We start from the raw sequence: 26,066 nt of genomic DNA on the forward strand, positions 1-26,066 counted from the left end.
TTTAAAACCAAATTACGTATACATAAGCACAAGGCCATTAAAGGTTCTTCACTCAATCCTAGTCTGAAGACAGCAAGTTACATTTATTTATATAGCGCTTTATACAATACAGATTGTTTCAAAGCAGCTCCACATTAAAGGCAGGGTAGGTGATTTGCTTTAAAAACTTTTTTTTTGTTATGCTTGTTGAAAGTCTCTTCATATCCTGATAGCAATCACTAAGTTAAGTGGTCTAAATGTATATGTATATCATCAGTGGAAGGCGTAGGATCATAAAATGATCGTCCAATCATATCCCTCAGTTCCAAAACAGTGGACCAATCAGAAGAACTCGGAGGCGGGGCAAGCGTTGTGAGCGTTTGTTTACAGTAGCAAGTTGGCGTGGCAACTGTTTTCTATTCCAATGCGCTACTTTCCCATTGTTTTTCTAACTAAACACGCCCTAGACGGACGTGTATGACTGTTACGCTCGCGTCTCGCATCTTTTGCAGTGCCTCGCACATGAGCGCTGCGTTTTTAAGACGCAGTGTCAAGTTAAAATAATTTCAACTTTTACACGCAGCGCTGCTCATCAATGTCAGTTCCAAAACAGTGGACCAATCAGAAGAACTCGGAGGCGGGGCAAGCGTTGTGAGCTTTTGTTTACAGTAGCAAGTTGGCGTGGCAACTGTTTTCTATTCCAATGCGCTACTTTCCCATTGTTTTTATATGTAAACACACCCTAGACGGACGTGTATGACCGTTACGCTTGCGTCTCGCGTCTTCTGCAGCGCCTCGCACATGAGCGCTGCGTTTTTAAGACGCAGTGTCAAGTTAAAATTATTTAAACTTTTACACGCAGCACCGTTCATCAATGTCAGTTCCAAAACAGTGGACCAATTAGAGGAACTCGGAGGCGGGGCAAGCATTGTGAGCTTTTGTTTACAGCAGCAAGTTGGTATGGCAATTGTTTTATTTGACGGCAACATGGCGGAGGAGGCCATGCACTGCGGTTTTTTTAAAGCTATTCCTGAGCACTGCGTCTCGCGTTTTTTAGATGCAAAGCCGCGTTCTGTGTGAACGAGCCCTTAAAGATGCAGTGTGTAGATTTTAGCGGCATCTACTGGTGTGGTTGCGAATTGCAATCAACGGCGCTCACCCCTCCCTTTCGAAGCACATAGAGAAGCTACGGTGCCTGACACAGGACAAAGATTTTGTCGTCTGAGACAGCAGAGAGTAGCCAGTCAAGCAATGAGGTTTCTTCTTATTTCTAACAAAGAACGGTCTCTGCTTCTAATAAACCAGACAACTACTACTACTACTACTACTACTTTTTTGTGCGTATTCAACGCAGTGACGATGCAAGCTGCCTCTAAAAACACCAACAAAGAAGAACAACAACAACATAGTGACGAAACACACACTATAGAGCAGTTTGTCTATTTAGGGCAACTGTAGAAACATGCCGGCGCAAATGTAGATAGAAATGGATGATTCTAAGGTAATAAAAACATAACGGTTCATTATGTAAGATCTTTATACACCACTGAAAACATAGTTATGTATATTATATTGCATTTCTGTCAATAGATCCTCCTAAAATTTACACAATGCACCTTTAAGACAGACGCCAGTCACAAGCACCGCAACAAAAACAGCAGCAGTTCCTCCTGAACCAAAACAACAAGCTTATGCTGCGTTCACGCCATAACTACCATAATTTGGAAGAGATGGAAACCCGTGACGTTATACTCGGAGCGGTTCGTGACTCGAATTTATGTTTCAATGACAACACTATCAACGGAGAAATGAATCTGCAGCAGTCAGGTGGTACAGGTCAGTGCTCTTTAAGTTGTTTATGTTCATTATTATTGTAATGTTATGTTCTTTGAGACATGAGGTAGTTTAACGCAGTCTCTTGTAACACTTTTGTTTGCTGTACGCGTTCATGTGTTTTGAAGAAGGCGTGGCTTTGGAGAGCGCTCTGAAGGGAGGGTGGGGTCTTATGCTTTCCAAAAAAAAATCACCTAGTAAAATTACGGTGTAAACGTTTTTATAGAATTCAATTTAAGCTGCAGCTCTACATTACTCAGTGAGCTGACGGTTGGTTTTCAGTCAGTTTCATTCGAACTGCAGCGACACCACTGTATTAACATAAAGTATGGAATTCCTGAAGCCGAGAGAAACATGGATTTGGAGAAGGGCACCTGAAAGGCAGCCTCATATCTTTTGCGAGTCGTTTTGAATCTGGCTGGAGGCCCAGGCTTTGGCTGCACTCCAGGTGACTGCGGAACCGGGGGCTGCTTGACCCTTCGCTGTCACTCACTCTGGGAAAGAGCGAAAAAGAAAGGGAGAGGGAGACGGAAGGACGGAGGAGAAAAAGAGTAGCAGGACAGGAGATTCTCTTTCAGGGGCCCTGAGAGATGAGAGTTTAATTGGCCATCGATCCATCAGTAGGTCCTCTGGCTCCTGCACCCACTTAATGATTGGCCATGACGTCAGCCTAAATACTCGCACTAATGAGTGACTTCCCACACAAACACCCTCTGCCCATCCCTACTGCAGGAAAAGAGCTACCAACCAGCTATAACGGTTCAACAAAACGCGTCTTCAGACCACCAGCAATGCGACGAACACAACAAATACATCGCTGTGTAAAAAAGTATGCATTTCTAATGGTTGTTTTACAGAAATATTGTTCTGTTCTGTTATGTTAGCTCACCAAAGCAGAATTTATTTGATCAAAAATACAATAAAATGAGTATTATTGTGAAATATTATTACAATTTATATTTAAATATATTTTGAAATGTAATTTATTCCTGTGATGTTAAAGCTGAATTTTCAGCATCATTGCTCGTCTTCAGTGTCATAGGATCCTTCAGAAATTATACTAATATGCAGATTTGCTGCTCAAGAAACATTATAATTATCAATGTTGAAAACAGTTGTGCTGCTTCATATTTTTTGTGAAAACATTTGTGATTTTTTTTTGATGAATAGAACAGCATTTATTTGAAATAGAAACCATCATTTGTCAATTTTGATCAATTTAATGCATCCTTGCTGAACAAAACTATTTTTTTTAAAAATCTTACTGACCCAAACTTTTTAACAGTAGAGTATCGAAATATAAACAGATTTATCTTGTATTTTGCTGTGCAGCAAAGACATGAACACATGATCTTCTCCCATTTGCAAACTGATGCATTATTAAAATAAAAATCGAAAAAAAGAGAAAATTCTGTCATCATTTTCTCCCCCTCATGTTGTTCCAAACCTGTATGATTTTCTTTCTCCTGCAGAACACAAAAGAAGATATTTTGAAGTATGTTAGTAACCAAAGAGTTTTGGAGACCATTGACCTCAGCATTTTTCAAAATATCTTCTTTAATGTTCCACAAAGAAAAAACAAATAATACAGTTTTGGAATGACATGAGGGTGAGTAAATGACAAATTAATATTCATTTTTGGGTGAACTATCTCTATTATCTTTTTGTCAAACTTCATGGTTCAGTTTTGAGTAACAGTTTGCTCGGTGTCACCCATCCAAACAGATTGATGCTACGCAGAACTTTTGATATGTTTGACTAAAGCTCCTTCACTTTTACAAAACAAAGCCATTGAATACTGAAGGCTATTCAGTCACAAGTCTCACTCATGCTGAGGGTTTGGGTGGTTGACGTAGCTTCCACGTCATTCAACTTTCCTCCACTGATGTCTTCAGAACTTAAACGATTCACAAGATTCTACACATTCTTTGCAGCTTGTGTGTTCACATATTCAATATTTTGGCAAAGTTGATTAAAAGCAAAAAAAGACCGCTTGGAACTAGCCATTCCAAACAAGCGTTTGGAGGTTTTCCAGTTCAGCAGGCCCAGATGCATCTGCAGACCTCTTTCTGAAAGTTGATTAAAAGCATCTAGAGTAGAACAGTACACTGCGTCCAATATAAATAAATATTTAAACCCATCCATAAAACTTTCAGAAAGAGGTCTGCAGATGCATCTGGACCTGCTGATAGTAAACCTTCAAACACTTGTTTGGAATGCTTAGTTCCAAACAGTCTTTTTCCTTAATTTGCACAGATATCTATGGAAGCTTGTTTCCACCACCGAATAACAAAAATAAAAAAAGGTAATTGTGACTTTTTTTCCCCCTCACTATTACAACTATATCATGCAACTCTGATCTTATAACTCGCAACTGAGAAAAAAAAAAAAAAACAGAATTGCATGATATAGTCGCAATTGCGAGAAAAAAAGTCAGAATTGTGAGATATAAACTTGCAATTCTGACTTTTTTCTTAGAATTGCGATATAAACTCGTAATTGCGAGTTATAACATCAGAATTGCATGATAGTTGCAATTGTGTTTAAAAGTTAGAATTGCGAGATATAAGAATTGCAAAATAAACTAGCAATTCTGAATTTTCTTAGAATTGTGATATAAACTTGTAATTCTAAAAAAATGTAAGTCTTTTTTCCCTCTGAATTAGACTTTATAACTTGCAATTGCAAGTTTTTTACATCTCAATTCTGAGAAAGTAAGTCAGAATTGCGAGATATAAACTCACAACTGCGAGAAAAAAGTAAGAATTGCGAGATGTAAACTCACAATTCTGAGATAAAGTTAGAATTGTGAGAGAAAAAGCTTCCATAGATATCTAATAGATTCACATCCTTGTATCTACCCCTGTGGGGTAGATACAAACCTAACATTTGATGAACTCTTTAATTGTCAATCACGACAATGATTGAGAGAAGACTTAAATACCCTATTTAAAAAATGGCATACAAATGAAACAATATTCATATAATATAAAAAAAAAACACCAACTCCACTAAGAGTAATTGATTACACATTTTATTAGGATTAAGACAACATCACAAAGTTAACAAATGAAGACAATACACTGCAAAAGGAGCCTCATCATCTCTCAGAGCTGAAACACACTGAGGTCAGACGGTGTAAGTTTATGGCAAAAGTGTTCAAGATTATGCACACTTAAATCTGCAGGGTCGAGTTTGAAGTGTTGCCTAAAACATAAGGTAGATAGCTCAAATGTCAAGGCCAGACAGTTTTTGTCAACTAAACTGTGCTTCCATCTCTGTGCTGTTCAACTAATATGCCTTCGCATTAAGATAAATCCTCCAGAGTCTTCCGCAGAGTGAAGAGTTTTCATGCACATGAAAGGAACGAGCACGGTGTTATAGACCTTAAAGGCAGACATGGCTTATATGTTTTGACATCTCCCAAATCTCCTGCCTTAGATCAGGACTAAAGAAAGAGGTTTAGAGATCATCCCTAGAAACAATCCGAGGGACTCCCTAATATTCTAGCCCCTCTCTTATGTATTTAGTGAAATGCGTCCTTTTGAAGTTGCATTTGCAGGCAAACTAATCTCAGGAGAAATGTTGAAATGCACAGTAAACTTCAGTCAAGTAAACAAAGTGGTAAATGTAGAAAGTTAAAGTGTGACACGGAAAGAATGTTTAGCACACAAATGCAAAGTCCCTGAGAGATGTTGGGGACCCCTGACCCACACACGTACACACCAGTCACTATATGACACCAAATGAAAGATGAAACTCTAAATCGGCGTGGTGGTTTTGTTACAGTGTATATAGTATTGTAAATGCACACAGACAGCTGGACTTAAGCATTAGTACGGTTTGTTGCTTTAATTCAAACATCCTCGCACCTCATTTTGGTCACATTGAGAAATTCTTTTATATTGAGACAAAAAAAAATTAAGACAAAATGGTAACTTACGTATGTAAAACCAGTTTTATGGACAACGAAAAGTTTACGCTCAAGAACATTGTGGGGCCATTGGCTTAACATTTACACCAATTCACTGAGAACAAGAACATGAACCATACCTAACTAATACTCTTAGGAGACACTACTACAAAAATGAAGTATGAAAGGTAATGTTTACAGAAGGGGCTTTTGCACCGGAGGAACCTTTTCATAGTTCCTAGAACTATTGCCGGAAGTACCCGCATTTTGCTGCGTTCACACCGCAGGAACTAGAAACGATTTTAGTTCTAGGAACTCATTTGGGGGAACTAAATTAGCTCCTACTTCAGAGTAGGGTCTAAACCAGCACTATAGGAACTATCAGTGACTTAAGTGTATGCTGATTGGCCGAACACACGCGAAACACCGTTACCCGCCTTTTTTAAAAGGCCGAGTACACACAAAGTTTATAGCCTATACATTTACTCCACAAACTAACTCTACAAACATGGAAAACAATGACAGATGGACCTCTCGAGTTAAGGAGAAAACCTAATGCAACTTTGAGGGGACGAAGCGAAACATGATTGTATTTCTGCTCAGCTAGTGACATTGGACATCAACCACACCGCAAACGCTAATGTTTTTTATTTCTTTGTATAACAGTTCTAATACCATAGATTTTAACAGGCTGTTAAACAAATTGTAAACTAATGAAGATGGAGAATGGGAGTGCTGTGTTCTCAGGCTCTGCCGTTCTCAGCGCCATCAAAATAAAGGTCTGCCATGCCGTCAAAATAAAAGTCACAACAATAAGCACAGCTTAAATCACTTCATAGTTCCTACTGGCGGTGCTAATGCAGCCAGGAAAACAATCCTAGGGGAACTATTAGTTCTCGGGGAACCACCCTGGTGGCTACTAGTTCCTAGAACTATCCGGTGCGAAAGGCCCTTAGAGACTAAGGACCAGGAAATGACCACACTGACAGTGCCTGTGAGCAGAAACACAGGTTCAGTGCTAATCACGGGATGAAAGGGGCCCCACATTAGCTGGGATTCAATGGGGACTGAGGGTCTGGAATGCATGTTGTGGAAGAATTAGAAAGGAGAAATGAGTGGGGGTTTACGTCTCATCTCATAGCAAGTGAACTTCTGGAGGGGGCTCATGAGGATAAACTATTTTTATTATTACAGATAAACTTTATGTTTTATTCTGAAGGGCACATTTGTTTTGATCTGTGATGTTGTTTTGGATGTTCTTTTAGTGTTTCCCTTTGTTGTTGTTTTCGTTGTGAACAGAGCCCCGTATAAAAAGTTGAGGGAGGGAGGGGAGAGTGAGACAATGAATAACTCCATTCTCCTCGTCCTCGGTTCATCCCGCCCAACTATTCGTCTACGTCTCTCCCCCCTCCTCACGGAGGGGCTGCTGTTAGCAGCGGGTCTCATAGATGCCGCTGCGGCCGATGTAACGCACCCATTTGATGACATCATGGTCGCTGTAGTTCAGCTTCGGCTCGAAGACCTTCAGGTAGCGCACTTTCAGTCCTGATGGAGCAAAAGGTACCTGGAAAGAGAAAGAAAATTCACACTTGTTTAAACAGAGACTGCCTAAAGAAAATCATCCATCTAAAGACAAAATCTCAAAACAAAACAGGCTAACACTTTACAATAAGGTTTCATTTGTAAACATTAGTTAACATTAACTAAGATTAATCAATGCTGTAGAGGTATTGTTCATGTTTATCTTAGAATTTACTAATACATTTTTAAGATCAAATTAACAGTTGTATCTGTTAACATTATTTAATGCACTGTGAACCAACATGAACATTTGTATTGACTAACATTAACAAAGGTTAATAAATGCTGTAAAAATATATTGTTAATTGTTAATTCATGTTAGTTAATGCATTAACTGATGATCATGAACGAGACATTTTTGTAAAGTGTTACCTAAAACATTTTTAAACTGCTATACTATTATATCAGCATAACTGATGTGTCACTTAACAGAACATAAAACATTTTCTATCCAGTTTTAGAGATCAAGCTGTTGCAGAATTGCAGAACATCCTGAACAAGAAGTGTGTTTAAAGTCAATGACTGCATGTGTGAAAGTATTTGGGGCTCTTCAGGGATTCAAGCTGACCTCAAAGTTCATGGAGATGGGTGGGCGAGCCCACTTCTTTTTGTCATTAGTGGGTAGCAGCTCAATCTCAGCGCTGATCTGAGACTCCTTCATACCAGCCATTCGCTTGATCCTACAAAAGAACAACAAAAATCAGCTCCATGTAAAGCATCGCAGGTCATGGATATTCAGCACCTTTTTGATCAATGAATTCACACAGCTTTTCCAGTTGCTCAAAAGTATTTCTATAATCATTTTAAAGTAGGCATGAAAAGAAAATTTACCCTATCTATTTTCTAAATTGATGTTATAGATCTTAGTGTGAAAGATTCATTCATATTTTAAGAAAACTGACCTCGTAATTCTGATCAAAATGTCATAACTGTTATGACATTTTATGATGTAACCCATACTCTGAATTTGTCCTCTGCATTTAACCCATCCAAGTTACTGCACACACATTAGGAGTAGTGAGTAGTGAACACACACCTGGAGCAGCCATTGTTTACTGTGGTGCCCGGGGAGCATTTGGGGTATTTTGAGGTTTGGGGCATTTCCTGACGGTATTGAGAATCGAACCCGCAACCTTCGGGTTACCAGTCTGACTCTCTAACCATTAGGCCATGACTGTCCTAATTCAATTATTCGTTATACGCTAATCCATTACACTTCGATGTACTTGTTTAGTTATTTGATGCTATAAAAATGGTGGTGTGACGTCATGATTGACAGCTGAGATTGACAGCTTCTCTGAGCGAAGTCATCACTGAGGCTCCAACGGACTTATTTTTGGAATTTTCAGGAGGAGAGTTCGGAGCTTTAACTTTAATTTCTACATTTCCAGAAATGTGTTTATTTCACACCGACATAATGAGTTGTTCCTGCAGTAAACTGTACTAAATGATTCTGTGGGAGTGTGGGCGGGGTATTGATACCGCAGCTCCACTTCACTCTCACTACTGCACAGACTCATGTCCTGAATCAGCACAAGATGTCATCGCCATATTGGGACATTGGCGGCTTCACTTTTCTACAATGGAAGAGAGTGGAGGTACGTCATCCATATATTTTTTTTTTTTTTTTTTTTTTTACAGTCAATGGTATGGACAGACAGACGGATTAAATAAAATAATTTCCCTGACTTACGGTCCTGGAAATTACAAACTTAAAATTCTCTGCTATTCTCAGGGTTTCATTCACAGTTGGAGCACAGTTTAATATGTCTTGAAGCGAGTTTGGTTTTATCAGATCTTCACTCAGTAGAAAGCTAAAACTAAACAGTGGGATTTAATGTATGTGTTGTTAGGCACAACACAGGCAAACTTTACATTGTTTACGACTGTCAAGCAACCTTGCAACTTGGCACATTAATTGAGATTTTAACTGATTCATTGATTTTACCAGATAATGGCTATTTTACAACAGCTTCGAATGTGGCTCATCCAATCAAAATTTAGAGTCAAATTTGTTTTGAGTACTTGTGTTGCATAATGTGACATTCATTTATTACAATATTGAGTATACATCCAAGTTCCAAATAACAAGAAAATAAATCAGATTAAGTATCTTTCATTCAAGTGATTTATCCAAAAATATGTCTTATTTAATATCTAAACCATTTTTATTTTATTTAATTTCCATCAAAAATAACTACACTATCATTCAAAGTTTTGGGGTCTGTAAAATTTGTTGTTGCAAGAAATCACTTATGCGAGAATGAAGCGAGTTTGGTTTTATCAGATCCTCACTCCCTAAGTAGAAGGGTAAAATGAAACAGTGGGATTGGAAACTGAACATTTTGAGGGTAATGTGAGAATGGCCTGATCCCTGTTTACCATGTCAAGTACTGATTACTTTATCCCAGATACTGAAACAAATGTCTCACCATCTGCACTGGACAAAAATTTGCCAAAAACAGATGAAAATGCAAATTAAGATAATGAACTTGTACAAGTGCTGGAGGTAAAATCAAGCCGTACTTCCAAACAATGGCGTTCTCACTGGCTTTGTACTTGGCTTTTCCCTTCATACAGATGACCTGAACCCCACTGGTGTTGAGTGGAGTAGGAATGCGCACCTGTAGAGACACACACAACATGTACAACCAATATAGCACGTCTATCGGTCATTTTAAGACTAATGAAGGTTATTTCTGCTGACAGTCTCACCTCTATTTTCTGTGCTAGTAGGGAGGGCTTGAAGTTGGACTTGATCACCACCTTTACCTCCAGCTTGGTGCGGCCCACCTCACGGACCAATGGGATGACGCGGAAAGGGAGGATGATGTCTTTAGTGGTGCGGTACCTGAGACAAGGGCGCTGTCATTGTGTGCTTGCGTTTGTCTCACACAGCACAGACACACACACACACACACACACACACACACACACACACACACTCTTCACTGACCTCATGAGCTCATACTCTCCATCGGGAGGGATGAAGCTAATACTCCGCTCAGAGTCAAACTTGCTGAGACGGACACACTGGTGGAACGTGCAGTCATCGATCGCAATGGACTGTTTCCCACTGCAGCAGGGGACACAGAGGAGAGAAACACAACAATGAAGCAATGAGCAGAGACTGCAGAGAGACCGCACACACACACACACACACACACACACACACACACACACATATTACTCATCAGGGGTGGGCGGCATGACGGTATATACTGTGTGACAGTAGGAAAGTGTCAACTGGTAGAGATTTTGATATAACGCAAGACATATTTAGATGACTATTGATGAGAAGGGCTACTTTATGTATTTACATGTTAGAGCGATGAAGAAACATGGAATAATGTTTGGGAAACATCACACTTTGTATTTTCACAAGTCAAAATGAAGAAAAACGTGTTAATGTGTGTTGTTAGGCACAACACAAGGCGGGGTTAACATTGTTTACGATTGCCAAGCAACCTCGCAACTTGGCGCATTTATGGAGATTTTAACTGATACGTGGAGTACTTTATAACAGCTTTAAATGTGGCTCATCCAATGAGAATTGAGTAAAATTTGTTTTGTGTACTTGCGCGTAATGTGACATCAGTTACAATAACATAATTGAGTACATGTCCAAGATCCAAAGTGAAAATAAATTCAATTAAAAATTAAATTAAGTATCTTTTAATCAGTGAATTATCCAAAAATGTCTTCTATCTAAACCAGGTTACACTTTATTACTTTATTTTAAGGTGTCCTTGTTACAGTGTGCTTATACATTTAAGTACAGAGTAAAATTAATTGACAACATGTACTTATTATAAAATTAGAGTTAGGAATAGGGTTTGGTTTAGGGTTAGTTACAATTACAGTAAGTACATGTAAAATGTGTAACAAGGACAATAAAATAGTGATATTATAAACCATTTTTACCATTTCAAAAGTTTTAGGGTGTTTTATGCTCACCAAGGCAGCATTTATTTGATCAAAAAAAAAATCTAATAAAGTAATCTGTAAATGGTTATATTGTGAAATATTATTACAATTTTAAAAAAAATATAGCTGCAAGCAGCAATTAAGGGGCCAAGCACAAAGAATAACTATTTTCTATTGTAATATTTTAAAATGTAATTTATTCCTGATTCAAAGCTAAATTTTCAGAATCATTACTCCAGTCTTCAGTGTCACATGATCCTTTATTTGATTAGAAATCATTCTAATATGCCGCTCAAGAAACATTTCTTATTATTATAAATGCTGAAAACGTGCTGCTTCATATTTTGTCAAAACTGTGATACTTTTTTTTTTTTCAGGATTAAATAGAACGTTCAAAAGAAAAATATTTACTTGAAATCTTTTGTAACATTATAAATGCATTTACTGTCACATTTGATTCGTTCAATGCATCCTTGCAGAATAAAGTATTAAAGGATTAGTCCACTTTCAAATAAAAATTTCCTGATGATTTACTCACCTCCATGTCATCCAAGATGTCCTTGTCCTTCTTTCTTCAGTCGAAAAGAAATTAAGGTTTTTAATGAAAACATTCCAGGATTTTTCTCCTTATAGTGGACTTCAACTGGCCCCAAACGGTTGAAGGTCAAAATTACAGTTTCAGTGCAGCTTCAAAGGGCTTTAAATGATACTAGACGAAGAATAAGGGTCTTATCTAGCGAAACAATCGGTCATTTTCTAAAAAAAAAAAAAAAAAAAAAAAATTGTATACGTTTTAACCATAGACGTTCGTCTTGAACTAGCTCTCTTCTTCTTCTCTATTAGAATTCCGGCAGTGTAGATGCTGCTAAGTGTATTACTGCCCTCCACAGGTCAAAGTTTGAACTAATTGTTATATACTTGCGCTAGCATATTGTATATGACAATTTAGTTATTCCTCGTCTGGTATCATTCAAAGCCCTTTGAAGCTGCACTGGAACTGTAATTTTGACCTTAAACCATTTGGGGCCAATTGAAGTCCACTATAAGGAGAATAATCCTGGAATGTTTTCATCAAAAAACTTAATTTCTTTTCGACTGAAGAAAGAAGGACATGGACATCTTGGATGACATGGGGGTGAGTAAATTATCAGGAATTTTCTTTCCTTTTTTTTTTTTTGAAAGTGGACTAATCCTTTAATTTCTTTCAAACAAAATTGTACTGACCCTTAAACTTTTCAACAGTAGTGTATATTTATTATATTCAGTATATTATGATTGTGATTATTGATTATGATTATATTATGCAAGTTTTTTTGTCATACCGCCAACCTCTATTACCCATAATGCACAACATGTCTTCTATACTGCCATTATGTTGGGAAGGATGTTTGCTTCCAGCACTGTGACCACAACAAAACTGCAAAGGTTTGTGATTTGCTGATACCAGATTAGAAGAAATAAAGCATTATGCTGTGGTCAGAGCTGAGGAGGGGAGGCGTTTGAGGGGTCACAAGAAAAGATATCAACTTTAACACAGACTCTAATGAGAGTGGCTATCAGTTCAGGTAAGAGGTTCTTCAGTAAAACAAGACAGGGGAAAGACTGTCGGTATGAGACGAGACAAATGAACTAAAGAAAAAGCTACGCTCCTTCACTTAGAGCCGCTAAACACCTCACTCACACACTTCCTCGCATATCAGGAGGCAAAGGCAGTGTCATCCCATGCAAAAAGATCATCTTTATTGAGACGTTTGATGGCATGACACAAAGACAGCTGACAAACGGCTAAGACAGGACTGAGTGAAGTGATAGATCAGGTGATGTCAGGAGTGAGAGTTACGCTACCTGCCTCCCAACTCACTGAAGTCCAGCGGGAGAGAGGAAAGAGGCACACAAATCAACAGAAAAAAAATGGAAAAAATAAAGGGCTAAAACAAACGGCACCTCAGAATAAAACATTCCTCAATAAAGATACAAATACCTACCAGCACAAAAGGCAACAGGGGGAGAGCAAGACTAAGACGGTATGTTACAGAACATAATGGGGCCAGGGAGAATGAATTTGCTCCACGTGAGATTTCCTGTAATTATCATGTCCAAATGTTCTGCACTTCATTGCACATCTTACCTTTCAGCACTTTTGTTCTCCTGGGTGCTCATAAGGCTTTGTCAAAGATTATTCTGGGAAGGATGCTATAATCAAAACATGATGATAGCATATGCTATAAATTATTTAGTCCTTAAAGTCAACATAAAATGGCTTTTGCAGCTCATTTTACTTCAACAATGTGATGCACTTCCAAGTAAAACAAAACATTCAACAGGACTTTATTAGTCGGAACTGACTGGACTGTGAAAAGTCCCTATTCTTAAACGTTACACACTTATAAGAATGCCCACCTGGAGGGCAAAACAAAGCTTTCCTCTGCTTCCCACCAGTTATTCTCACCAGGTTTGTACTAATGTACTAAACAAAAGACCAAACTCAGCTTAATGCAGATGCACACAGAATATTAATGCAACATGCCAACTTCCATGTTAAGAGTTTTCCCATAGAAAACCATTATAAAGAAAGTGCTTAATGCATTAAGATAGTAATATTTGAGGACCAAATTCAGTACACATCTTATTAATAAAACATGCTATGTACAGGTAAGATCAACCCAAAATATAAAACAGTTCAAATTTCACGTTAAGCATTTTCCCATAGAAAACCATAATTAATAAAACGCTTAATGAAAAAACACTTTATTTTCATACTCTGAATTCATGTGCTTGCCTGTATATAGTATGCATCATCAAAACTGTATATTGAATTTGATCTTATAATATCACTGTCTTAGTACATTAGGGCATGTTAAGTGTTTTTCATGTTAACTGTTTTAGAATGTCCTGCTGTTTTTAGTGACTGAAATACTTCTTCAGGTGCTGTATATGTATCACAAGTGCCCAAAACTTGCAGTCTATTCACATATCTTTGTTTCTTAGAGGTGATCTAAATATTCGTGGCTTGAAACAGATGGTAAATCAACAGGCTTGTGCTGCAGTTCAGTGAATGTTTTGCTCTCCAGGTCTCTGTTCCAGTCATGTGACTGAAAACTATAACAATATGACAGGTGGTTGGAGGGAAGGGATTGAAAAATATGATTTTTCAATTATCAACAGTGCAATGTCACTCCTTAAAGGGATAGTTCATCCAAAAACTAAATTTTGTCATCTGTCTGGTTACCAACATTCTTTAAAATATCTTCTTTTGTGTTCAACTGAAGAAAAACTCATACAGGTATGGAACAACATGAGGGTGAGTAAATGAGGACAAAATTTTTTGGGGGGTGAAAACCTGCTTTTTAAAAACAATTCAGGTTCTGAAATGTGTGTCTGTGAACCTCTAGGGGCTCATGATAGAACTGCAGCAGGGGGTTTGTGAGATATTGATACAAATGCCAAAGCTAGAATAAATTTCACTTTAATTTTTTTTTTTAAATGTTTAAAATTTAAATTTAGAACACTTTACTCTGAGGAGTCATTATATGGCAATTAGTAAATAAGTAAAAACCCCTCTTGTTCAATGGTTTACTCACCACAGCAGCCCTCACATTTCCATACGAGTGTCATCCAACTCACCTCTTGCCTGAGTCATCAGTAGTGCCACCTTTGCCCTGCTTGTCGATGACAATCTTGTCGTTCATGCCGAACTTGCACTCTGGCATTCCACTCAGGTAGCTCTTCATCACCACACGGCCTGACACATGGGCACTCAACACCTGACCTGCACACACAGACGCACAGAATACAATCACTATGTGCAGTTTCATTACACAGTGATGGATGACATTAAAATTAGTAGTACTGTAATTCTCAACAATGAATCTACTGTAACTATTTGTCCAGTAGAGGACGGTAACACTCACCCTGCGGTGACATCAGCAAGTTCACACTTTCCAGTACATCCAGGAAGAGTTCATTGCGGCGATATTTGATGCCTTCACGTCTCCAGCCGATCTGTCCAGTGACCTGACTGGTAATCTGAGACTGCTCCTCTTTCGTCTGAGAAGAACGCAATGTATAGCGTGCAAGAGAAACATGAGCACAGCCAAAATACGAACCAGATATTTTGTATATTACACATTACGAGTTGTCATGTGAAAACATCATTGAAAATATAAATGTGAGATATAAAGCGTTGTAGGGATGACATACTTTTGTAGGCCAAAACCTGAAAAAAACGTTATCATTTTTGCACTTCCGGTTCCATTACCCTATGGGTTTTTTGAATGGGTTTTTGGTTAAATGGCTGAAATAAGGTCTGTGGTGAACACAAGTTCAAAATATTTTCACATTTTATTCAATAATGGCATAAAACACCAATGCAAAAAACCCACTGGGGTTTTGTTGAGGGAACCAGAGTGACTTCCAGGTTGGCCATCAAAAATGCCACTACTCTATAATTGTAAAAGAATAACTGTGCTTACATGATGCTGGGCGCAGTGAGTTACAGGTCATCAGTCACGTGGTGAGCAGTGATGCGAAGACGAGGGTGTCAGAAACATTACACACAGTTCAGTTTCCACATGCATCAAATAAAGGCTGTGCTCCATAAACTTAGATTTACACACTTTTGCTACAGGTACATTAATGGTGTCCATTCTCATAAAGCATATTAAGAAACCAAATGAACCATATGCTGGTGTGTCAAGCAGAACTTACCTGGCTCTTAATACCCTGTTGAGTAATGAAGGTCTTCAAGGCTCCGGTCTCAGAGTTCTGGGGGTATCCAAAATCCAGGATCTCTGTAGTGCGGACAAAGAGACAAACTATGAGTATGTGTTGAACTAATAAAGCAGCACTGCTCTACAGACTCCAGATCCGATTCTGGGAGTCACAATCAGATTCCAAAACAATTCTTGATATTAATTAATTAATAAGAAAAATAAATATAAGTTTACTGACTTTAAATCTTAAATTTATTTGTACATTTTTATTTAATTACTTAGTTATAAGCACTTTTTAAAATAATTACAAATGAAAAATTACATTAAAACAATTGTACATTAAGAATTTTCAACTGACTAAATATAGCTTCAAAATATACAAGCAAATCGTAAAAAAATAAAGAAATAATAAAGAAACTATTTAAAGCAATAAACAGAGTGCTTTCGGTATCAAAGTGTGCTTTAAAGGGATAGTTCACTCAAAAAGGAAAATTATCCTGTGTCATACATCGTGTCACAGGCTACTCATTTGGCGCAAGTCGACTTGCACATTATGCGTACGGTCGTCATCCAGAAGCTAGTTTAAATGACATCATAGACAGCGGGAATCTAAAAGGCTGCATTCACACTATTGCAGAGATCTGTTTTGACAGATCAGATGTTTTGTCCTGTCTATCTAATCCCTTAAGACATTACTGTGTTTGCATTACTGTGACTGTTAACATTAATTTTTTTTTGTCATAAAAGCATTTTGAGAAGTGCATTTATCTGCTGACACAGAGCCGCAGGCTGCGAGTGCTCCTCAAAGTGAACGTGAGCATTTGAAAGCAGCTGTCTGTCAGTAAGTGAATTTTGTGTATTGAATATATAGGCTAACTGCATTGCAAATGGCAAAAATGATGCCTTCGGAGAGCATTTTCAAGGGAAAACACTGAAATGCCAGCAGGCCACACATTGTAATCGGAACAGAGCAAAGCACGTATTTCTCACAGCGCATTTCCTGTGCAATAAAGCATGCGATTGCCCTTGTAACTCGTTTCAATCTTATACAATTTTATAGAAGATCATTTTATGGAAGGTTCGAGGGTTTGTGTGTGTGTGTAGAATTGGAAGCAAGCAGCAAACATAATGCCATTCCACATCTAAGGGTAAAACGAATCTCAGATACATTGAAGAGAGAATAGCGATGCATTGGATAATCAATTTTTTTCTCCCACCCATAATGTACTCATTTTTTTCAGGAAAATGACACAAACCAAAATTTTAATTAATAATAACTTAAATATTATTAATATAAACTTAATTATATTATTTAAATGTAATTGTTACTATAATTATTTATATTTTTATTATATGATTAAAAAAAAAAAAATGTAATTATTAAATTTTTTAATTGAAGCAAAAAGACAATTTGTCCTCTTTTTTTTGTTCCTTTAAAATATACTGCACTAATGCTTAGATTTTATATACTTTCCCAACAATCATAGGCTGGAATTTATTTGAAAAATGTGCAATTATTGCTTTCGTCCATTGTAAAGTCTGTCAAGTGAAGTTTTATAGGGAAGGGAAGTAAAGTATCTTGAACAGGTAATGGTTGTCCCAAAAAAAAAAAAAAAAAAAATTCAAGTCATTGCAGGAAAGAAAACTATGCTCACCAATCCACGTCATGGAGTCTTAAACGTCAGGTGTCACAAGAGATTTTAAGGTTATTGTACAATATAATCAGTCATGACACAGTTCTGCAAAGCTGCTTTATAGCTGAAATTGAAGGCGTTTCATAATTGATAAACTTCGCAACATTGACACTTATTTTCCCGTTTATTACTGTGAAGCTGCTTTGAAACAATCTGTATTGTATAAAGCGCTATATAAATAAATGTGACGACTTGAGCTCAAATGTAAATCAACAGCATCCATCTCAGGGAGCAGAGGAGATGTCTGTCTGTCTGTGCAGTATTTTCTTTAGGCTTCGATTTTCTCATCAACATTTCATAAAAATCAAAACCTAAAAAAACAACAGCACAACAGTTGTGGGAAGAGTTCGTGGCTGGAACTGGCAAAGAAGGGAACTGCAGTATAATCAATGTTACAGTCAAGCAATAGATAGAGGTAATTATCTCTTTACTATGGTAATAATAATGGAAAGATAATTCCGCTGAATGAAGAAGAAAGTCTTCGTACCATCTAGAAGCTCGTAGATCAACACAAAGTTGTTCTTGATGTTCTCCTCGCTGATCTTGCCGAAATAGGCGGTCATGACGTCACACATCTTGTAGAGGAACTCAAACACCATGGCTGCGTTGACATTCTGCTTGGTAACGGCAGCCAACCAGATGTTAGAGCGCTTGACGTGGAAGAAGCTGGTGCGGGCGATGTTTGTGACGGGCGAGCGCACCTGCTGACGTGCGTGGATCACGTTCACACGGAACGCATCCACCGCATTCCTCCTGCAGAAAGACCATGGGAGGGTGTGAGATTGGTCAGGGCTCAACGCTAAGGATTTTTTGCGCTGGCCCGATTGGGCCAGTGGTTAAAATTTTTACTTGCCCTGCCAAAATTTTCACTGGCCCCACAATAAAAAAATAATAATAAAAGAATAAAAAGAAAAGAAAAGAAAAGAAAAGGGGCCTATAAAATAAGCCTATTTATGGTCTTCGTTGTTTTTAATACATGTAACCTTAATAAATAAGGTTATGACACCAAAAGCTTCTAGATTAACTCACTTAAATTTTAAATATTGTTAGACAAGTAAACAGTAAAATAGGAACAAATAATCAAATTACAAGTAATGGCAAAAATAGCCTAAATACAACAGAATAAACATAAAAAATAAAAATAAAATAAAAACAGTGCTTTTCAGGTTATGTAGGCTTAAATCTGTTTCAGGTACAGAAATTGTAATCTAATGTATAACTATATAACTATAGATTAAACTTTAATAAAGTTAATCAGTCAAGAGCAGTTACAGATGCATAAATAATGTTTTGAAGTGATGAAAATATAAAACGTTAAATAGTGTTATTTGAAATTACGTATAAAATGAAAAGATCCTTTAAATGTGAAATTAAACCCACCAGTAGGTGGCAGCAAGACCCTGTTAATGAGGGAGACATTGAGATTCAACCGATTCATTCAAACGGCTGATTCATTCAGTGTTGCTCAAGAGACGCAAAACAATTCGGTGGACTGTGTTTGGAACCATTTTCGTTGGCGAAATAGAGCGAAACAAGCGATTTGGTGTCTAAAATGTAAGTTATTTAATATAAACTACTTGTTTATTAAACTGTACATTGTATAAAATCAGAATCACATTTGTAATCACTTATATTTGGATAAAAATGGCGCTCTTCGTGTAATATTGGTTAACTATATTAAATTATATAAATATAAAAGACATACAGGGGCATTTTGCCCCATATCTTGAATTCTGGGGCCATTTTAATAGACTAAATCACGCAGTGAAATCGTGCACTAAATATGCACGCGCACTAGTCTAACCCTCTAGGCTACATCACGTAGTGTATGCGTGCACTCAATGTGTGTGTTTTTGTTTGGGTTTTGTAAAGTGTGGGACGTACTCTGTAATGTCAGATCATTAAATCAACAATTACAATATCATAGACAATATACGCACACACTACAGCACTGGCCCGATCGGGCAAGTGGCAGTTCCGTCTACTGCTCCGAGCATCATTCACACTGGCCCCGGGCCATCGGGCAGTCCTTACTGTCAAGCCCTGTTGGTGTAGATTTATTTAAAAATAACCGTTAGGTTAATCGACTAATCAAAAAATGACACATGATAAAAGGTATCTTTTCTATGTTAATCAGAGTTTTTGTCCTAACTAGCTGCGACGGCGACACACAACGATTCTATTTTAGAAACGGTTTCTATTTGTCTGCTACGTCACGGCTGGAACAACAACACAAAGTATGATAACGATAATCTCAGGTACTGTTTATGCACTTTATTTAATGTTAAAAGCGTCTAACATGAGTTTGAATATCATTTTGTGTGTCTTTTATAGCTGCACTGAAAGCAACAATGAACAATTCACCTCAGATCTTCAAAATAAATAAAAGGAAACAAGGACCAAACGGTCAACTTATTGTGAACAGACAATTGTATTCTATGACAAAGATTATTTCAGTAACTCAGTATGTGTTTTTAATAATGTTAAAACGGTGCAATATTCATGAATTTGATTATGTACTCATCCATATCATTGCGACTGCCAGTGTTGTACCGAATTTCAACCCCCTGCCAGATTATTACCCCCCTAGTATTGGTAGGTTTAGGAGTAGGTGTGGGGGAGGGGTTAGGATTAGGGGTGGGGTTAAGATTAGGCAATCAGTTAGCGACTTCAATGAGGGGGGTAATAATTTGGCAGGGGGTCAAAATTCGGCACAACACCGGGAGCTTGCAGAGAGAGCCCGCCCATGCATTCTTCTGATTGGCACTGATTTTTGATTTACTTTATTGCTTCTCATAGTTGTGTCGCGTCTGGTGTGGACAGACAAATTGTTTGTCACTGGAATCTTATCGTTGGTTAGGACACGATGTCAGTCCTGGCTCACTTAACACAGAATCTAAAGATACAAAAAAGAATAAAAGGCTTTTATGATGTATATTTTGCGAAGTAACTTGTCGAACATCCAAAACAATGCTGTGTGCTGGGCTAAATGCTCTCGCTATATGTGCGTACGGTATGGTATATGATGGAGCTGACAACTCATGACAAGCTTAGAAAATGTGTAAAAGAGTCAAAACAGTGGCAGAAATCCCTCCGTCACACACAAACGAAGATCTGCTGCGAGGAGACGCGTTCTGTCCTTTTTAGGGTTGCATCTTGTGACATTGTGTCCTGTTTTTGGTTTTGTCTTTGGTCCGTGTTGCATTCATATATCTGTTGAACCGCACCAGAGTTTGTTTGAAAGCAGATCAGGGTCCATTTGTTTGGTGTACCAGGGTACGGATGGCAGTGTTTACACTTATTCAAATGGACCGCACTAACAGAGCAATCGCACCAGAGTTTGTTTTAATCGAACCAATCCTGCCAAGTGTGAACACACCCTAAGTCAACACCTTAACTGAACTGACACCTCGTAAGTGATGAGACTGGAACACTCTAGAGAAAGCAACACTTATTATATTGATCCTAAAGCAAAGCACACAAGAAAAGTGATTGACAGTTGATTCCGACAGTTTGGCATTAGCATGACAAGTCTGCCATTTTCACAGGAAGATCCAGTTATGACGTTTTGATTAAACATGATAAAACATTTTTTAAAAATTAAAGATATGCTGTCTAGGTAGGCAACTTACTAGACGTTGGAATCAAACTTACGTTTAGCTCATCTCTGGGTTTATAAAATAAGCATCATTTTAGCTGTCTGTTTTTATGCTACATACACATTTTCAGCCCCTCTCTCCTCCAGGCACACTCGACATGCACACGCACTGTTACTTCATCTAATGATCTCTCTTTTTCATACAGCCCTGCATGCGTGCATGAGCACACACACTGCGACAGTATGAGTTGGCAGCGATGTACAGACCCACTGTATCCATAGCAACCCTTCTCTGAACAGACCATGACTAGACGGCTGCCTGAATATTCCAGAACGGAACTTCCACGCAATCACAGGCCGTGTTCTAAAAGTCTCACTCTCCCCTTTCTCTTTATATCCCTACTGAAAGTGCAGGAGGAACTGGGTCATACTGGGATCAAATGGGATTTAAAAAAAAAAAAAAAAAAAATTTTAAAAGAGGAGGGTCGCAACATTTGATTGCCATTATTTATACAGAGGCCAAAAATGATAGGAGCTTAAAGGAGCACAAAGGTAAGAGCTGAAATACAAGAACACATACCCTTGATGTTAAAACCTAGATCTACTAGATCTATCTTCTCACCAGCCGAAACAATTCACAAACCACACTGACTTACCCGATGTCATCACGGTAGACACGGGAGATCAGCACCTCGCCCTTGTGGTTGTAGATGAAGAGTCCTCCGATCATGGTGGTGGTCTCACTCAGTGTTTACAGGCCATTTTGGAAAACTGAATAGAGGCAGAGCCAAGCTGTCAGTCACTGGAAAGATAATCTGCCAAAAACAATTTAATTGTATGTTCACGCCATGGTAATATTTTGTTGCATGGAACTTAGCTTATTCTGTTTGTTTTTTTTGTTCTGAGTTTTTAAAAATTTCTTTTTGAGCTTAAATTTAAAAATATAGAAAAAAAAAAAAGAGGACAAATAAGGAAAAATGTATTAGTTCACTTTAAAATGAAAATTACTCCAAGCTTTACTCACCCTCAAGCCATCCTAGGTGTATATGACTTTCTTCTTTCTGATGAACACAATCAGAGTTATATTAATAAATATCCTGATGCATCCCAGGCTTTATAATGAAAGTGAAGTGAGCTGAAGAAAGTGCATCCATCCACCATAAACATACTCCACACGGCTCCGGGGGGTTAATAAAGTTCTTCTGAAGTAAAGCAATGTGTTTATGTAAGAAAAATATCCGTATTTAACAAGTAAAATAACTAGCTTCCGCCTTCTGTATTCAACTTACGAAGAAAGTGTAACGCCTCTCGCATTTCAAAACACTTACACTACGTCTTAAGTCTTCCGTATTTAACTTACGAAAAATGCATAACTGGCACGACATTGCCGTAAGCCAGTGATTATAGTTTGTAATGTTTTAAATATGGATATTTTTCTTACAAAAACCTATCGCTTCATTTCAGAAGGACTTTATTAACCCACTTGAGTCACATGGATTACTTTTATGATGGATGGATGCGCTTTTTGGAGGTTCAAAAACTCAATTCAATGCCATTACAAAGCTGGGAAGAGCCAGGATGTTGTTTAACTCTGATTGTGTTTGGCTGAAAGAAGAAAGCCATACACCTAGGATGGCTTGAGGGTGAGTAAATTATGGAATAACTTAGGGCTAGGACAATACATCGATTCTCGATTGATACAATGAATCTGGATCGATCCAGATATTTTCTCTCGCTAATCAATTCTGAGCTTAGTTTTAACAGCAGATGGCGCTCTAGGCTAGTTTTTAACTGCACACTCTCAAACACTCATGAAGAAGACTCGTGCTTTCGGCTGAGTCATGTAAGTGGTTAAATATACTTGCACCTCAGCTCAGAATGCTTTTATGATGCAAGATTTGTAATTCGCTTCAACCTTTTTGAACTTTATGAATGATTATTTTAGGTTTAAGTGGTGTGTGTAAAGGAACTGGAAGCAGGCAGTGTACGAGTGTTTCTAAAGCATGTATAGTACAGTGCCATCTGCTGTTTAAAAACTAAGGTCAGAATTCGAGAGAGATTCGCGATGCATCGGAAAATATCAGAATCGCTCCATATGAAATGAGATTCAATGTATTGTCCCAGCCCTAGAATAATTTTCATTTTAGGGTGAACTATCCCTTTAAGATGACAGACAAATTTATAGGACACGAGCCATGCGCACTACTTTTACGATGCTGTTTTCATTTGTGGAGTTCAACAGCACTGCACTCATTCATTGGATGGAAAAGAGCAGCGTGGACATTCTGCAAAACATCTCCTTTTGTGTTCAGTTAAAAATAAAACATTTGTATATTATATATTTGGTCCATAGGTTCAGTAAACTAGAATTTGACTATTATTTCATATGTCAGGTTTTACAGGGTTAAACTGACATTTCCCAGTCACTGACACACTCATCTCTCTGGATGACAGGACCCCTGCCATTGAACAAAGCGGAAAAATAACAGGAACAGATAACAGCTGTTGTAATTCAACCAAAATGAACCTGAACATGATTATGCAGTCAGGCGTAACCTCTGCAATGAATTGTGAGTGAAATTAATATTAATACACAGTCAGTCTGCATAGCTTGTACACTAGATTACACCCCACTGACAAAACAACATTAGGAATTGTTACTGGGACACCAAAACAGTTACAGTGCTTATGAATATATTTGAATATTCATAAACTAGATGAATATTTTGATGATGATGTCATTTCTCAGCTCTACAGCATCCATCGCGGCTGCTGATGGAAAAATAGAAGAGTTCACATGGTAATGCTGGCGGGGATATTATAAAATTTTCATTATTTCTAATAATGATTTTAAATAGATGTGTAATCCTCTGCCGCATCTATTTTTGCTGATGGAGCCTCAGACCAGCCCACTGCGGACTGCCTGTCGCCTCGAAAAATCACAGGACATTAATAAACAAACACATTCAATCCAGACTCTATATTATAGTATCGTTATGAAGAAGAGATTGTTATTTAATTTAAAATGTTTGTGTGAAACAGACGATATTGCTGAATGTAAAGGTATGAGGCGCGAGCCGCAGCTCTTCCCATTCAAACTCACAAACATCACGATTTTAAACGTATTGCGTTTTCTTTAAATAACTGGTCCCAATTAATCCACGTTATTCATTTAACATATCTCCTTTAGTGAATATAACGTAAAACACCCCGCGTCCGGCTAGTTAGCTGGTTAAGCTAACTAACTAGCCCAGCTCGGTTGTGTCACGACTGTCCGGACCGGTGGATTCACTCACTCACTCACTCACCTCTGCGTGTCTGTCTCTGTGTCTCCCTCCGGACCGGACCGGACCGGCTCAGCTCAGCAGAGACAGATGTATTCGGTTCTGACCGAAGCTCTGAGTTATTGAGTGTATTTGGTGTTTCAGGCTGCGGTCACCGTTCACTCATGAATCCAAGATGTCGCCCGCTCCTCCCTCCCTCTGCAGCCGTCAGCTGACACGCTCGCGCGCACGCACACACATGTTGGTTTCACGATATTACTGAGGACATCCTATAGGCGCAATGCTTTCTATGCGTACTGAGGTGGTTATTTGCTGAACTCTAACCTTAACTTGACTTTCCAACCTCCGCTGAAGAAAATAAGGTCATTTAGGTAAAAGGGACACTCCACATTTGAGATGTAGCCTAGGTAAGCCTCAGTTTGATGGCAGGTAACAAACGAAAACAAAATGCTCACAGGTATAGTGCTTTAGGGGGCTGACGCTATAGGTGTGCTTAAATAAATAATACTTAAGTAATTAAATAATTAAGTCCTAAAAATGCATTCCCTTGTGAAAAAGAAGCGTGCTTAATTGTATTGAATGTGTACTTGTATTGTACTACTTCAAATCTAAAAAGTATATTTAAAAAATTACTTGCAGATAATATAATGTTAATAAAAGAGAGTACACTTGTTTCTTAACACACTTTAGTAAACTTTTAAAACGTGCACTTATGCCAAAATAAAAGTTTTACTTTAAAGTACATTTTAAATCACTGCTTTAATAATCTCTAAACACACTAAAGCACATGTAAAGTACTTGAGTATAATTTTAACTGTAGTGTGTTATTCAATATTACATTTAAAGTTAATATATTATTTTAAAAGTACTAAGTTTCATCATTACAAATGTATTATATTTAAATGTATGACATAACAAGCTTCAATAAAAAATACATTTTATATAAAGTATAGGTTAGGTTTCCATAAATGCTTGTCAGTACTCTTTAACCATATTTCAAAGACAATAGAGATAGGAAATTAAATTACATATAAAGATGTGGTTTAAAAAGTTCAACTAAATGGATTTAATATAAATTTAAACTATTCATTCAATTGCAATGAACATGCATTTAAGTGCCTTCTGAAAACATTACATTCAGTTCACACTTAAGCATATTCTTTTAAAGTATATTATTTCTATAATACTCTTTTTAAAAGTATGCTAAAGAGTACTTCTTTAACATTAAAGTTTTGTGTAAATAAACTCGAAGACTGCTGGATTGGATTTGACTCCAGATGTGTAGTGTTGAGAGTTTTTCACTGTGTGATTGATTGTGCTTCATCTTGTCAAATGAAGGGCTACAGATCACAGCAAAAGTCTGTATATAATTTTCTTAGGTACTGTAAGTTTTCATATTTTGTGCTGGCTTTTGCTCCTCTTCTTTGTCTGCTTTCTGGAATCCAAGACATTTTTAAGAGCAAAATGAATTCAGACCGCATGGTTTATTACAGCTTCTTGTTGGCTTTCTTACATTTCAGTGTTAGCTGCCAAAAAACACTTTAA

The 26,066-nt window shown here is 37.6% G+C and overlaps 1 protein-coding gene across 3 annotated transcripts; it reads right to left on the reverse strand.

Moving 5' to 3' along the window:
• Window positions 1–4,830: 4,830 nt before the first annotated feature.
• On the reverse strand, window positions 4,831–24,749 carry ap2m1b (adaptor related protein complex 2 subunit mu 1b). 3 transcript variants are annotated; one of them, XM_051870085.1, is made up of 12 exons: window positions 24,546–24,749; window positions 21,894–22,052; window positions 18,127–18,392; window positions 15,941–16,023; window positions 15,145–15,280; window positions 14,858–15,002; window positions 13,079–13,093; window positions 10,263–10,382; window positions 10,022–10,157; window positions 9,833–9,930; window positions 7,875–7,986; window positions 4,831–7,289 (listed from the first exon to the last, which is right to left on the reverse strand). In XM_051870085.1, exons 2-12 carry the CDS (start codon window positions 21,965–21,967, stop codon window positions 7,155–7,157), a joined length of 1,320 nt encoding a protein of 439 aa, XP_051726045.1. In that variant the 5' UTR covers window positions 21,968–22,052; window positions 24,546–24,749; the 3' UTR covers window positions 4,831–7,154. The 3 variants fall into 3 exon arrangements, with proteins under 3 accessions (XP_051726045.1, XP_051726044.1, XP_051726046.1); XM_051870084.1 differs by having other exon boundaries at window positions 21,894–22,008; window positions 24,546–24,742; XM_051870086.1 differs by lacking the exon at window positions 13,079–13,093 and having other exon boundaries at window positions 21,894–22,008; window positions 24,546–24,742.
• Window positions 24,750–26,066: the final 1,317 nt, after the last annotated feature.

Source organism: Ctenopharyngodon idella, chromosome 18 (genome assembly GCF_019924925.1).
Source record: "Ctenopharyngodon idella isolate HZGC_01 chromosome 18, HZGC01, whole genome shotgun sequence".
Lineage (NCBI taxonomy): Eukaryota > Metazoa > Chordata > Actinopteri > Cypriniformes > Xenocyprididae > Ctenopharyngodon > Ctenopharyngodon idella.

Excerpts from the sequence above, each read along its gene's own strand:
- ap2m1b (XM_051870085.1), bottom strand. The coding sequence starts at position 21,967 with ATGATCGGAGGACTCTTCATCTACAACCACAAGGGCGAGGTGCTGATC. Across the intron at positions 15,281-15,940 it reads AACAGGGTATTAAGAGCCAG|ACGAAAGAGGAGCAGTCTCA; the intron begins GTAAGTTCTGCT and ends CGTTCTTCTCAG. Across the intron at positions 10,158-10,262 it reads GGAGAGTATGAGCTCATGAG|GTACCGCACCACTAAAGACA; the intron begins GTCAGTGAAGAG and ends CCCTTGTCTCAG.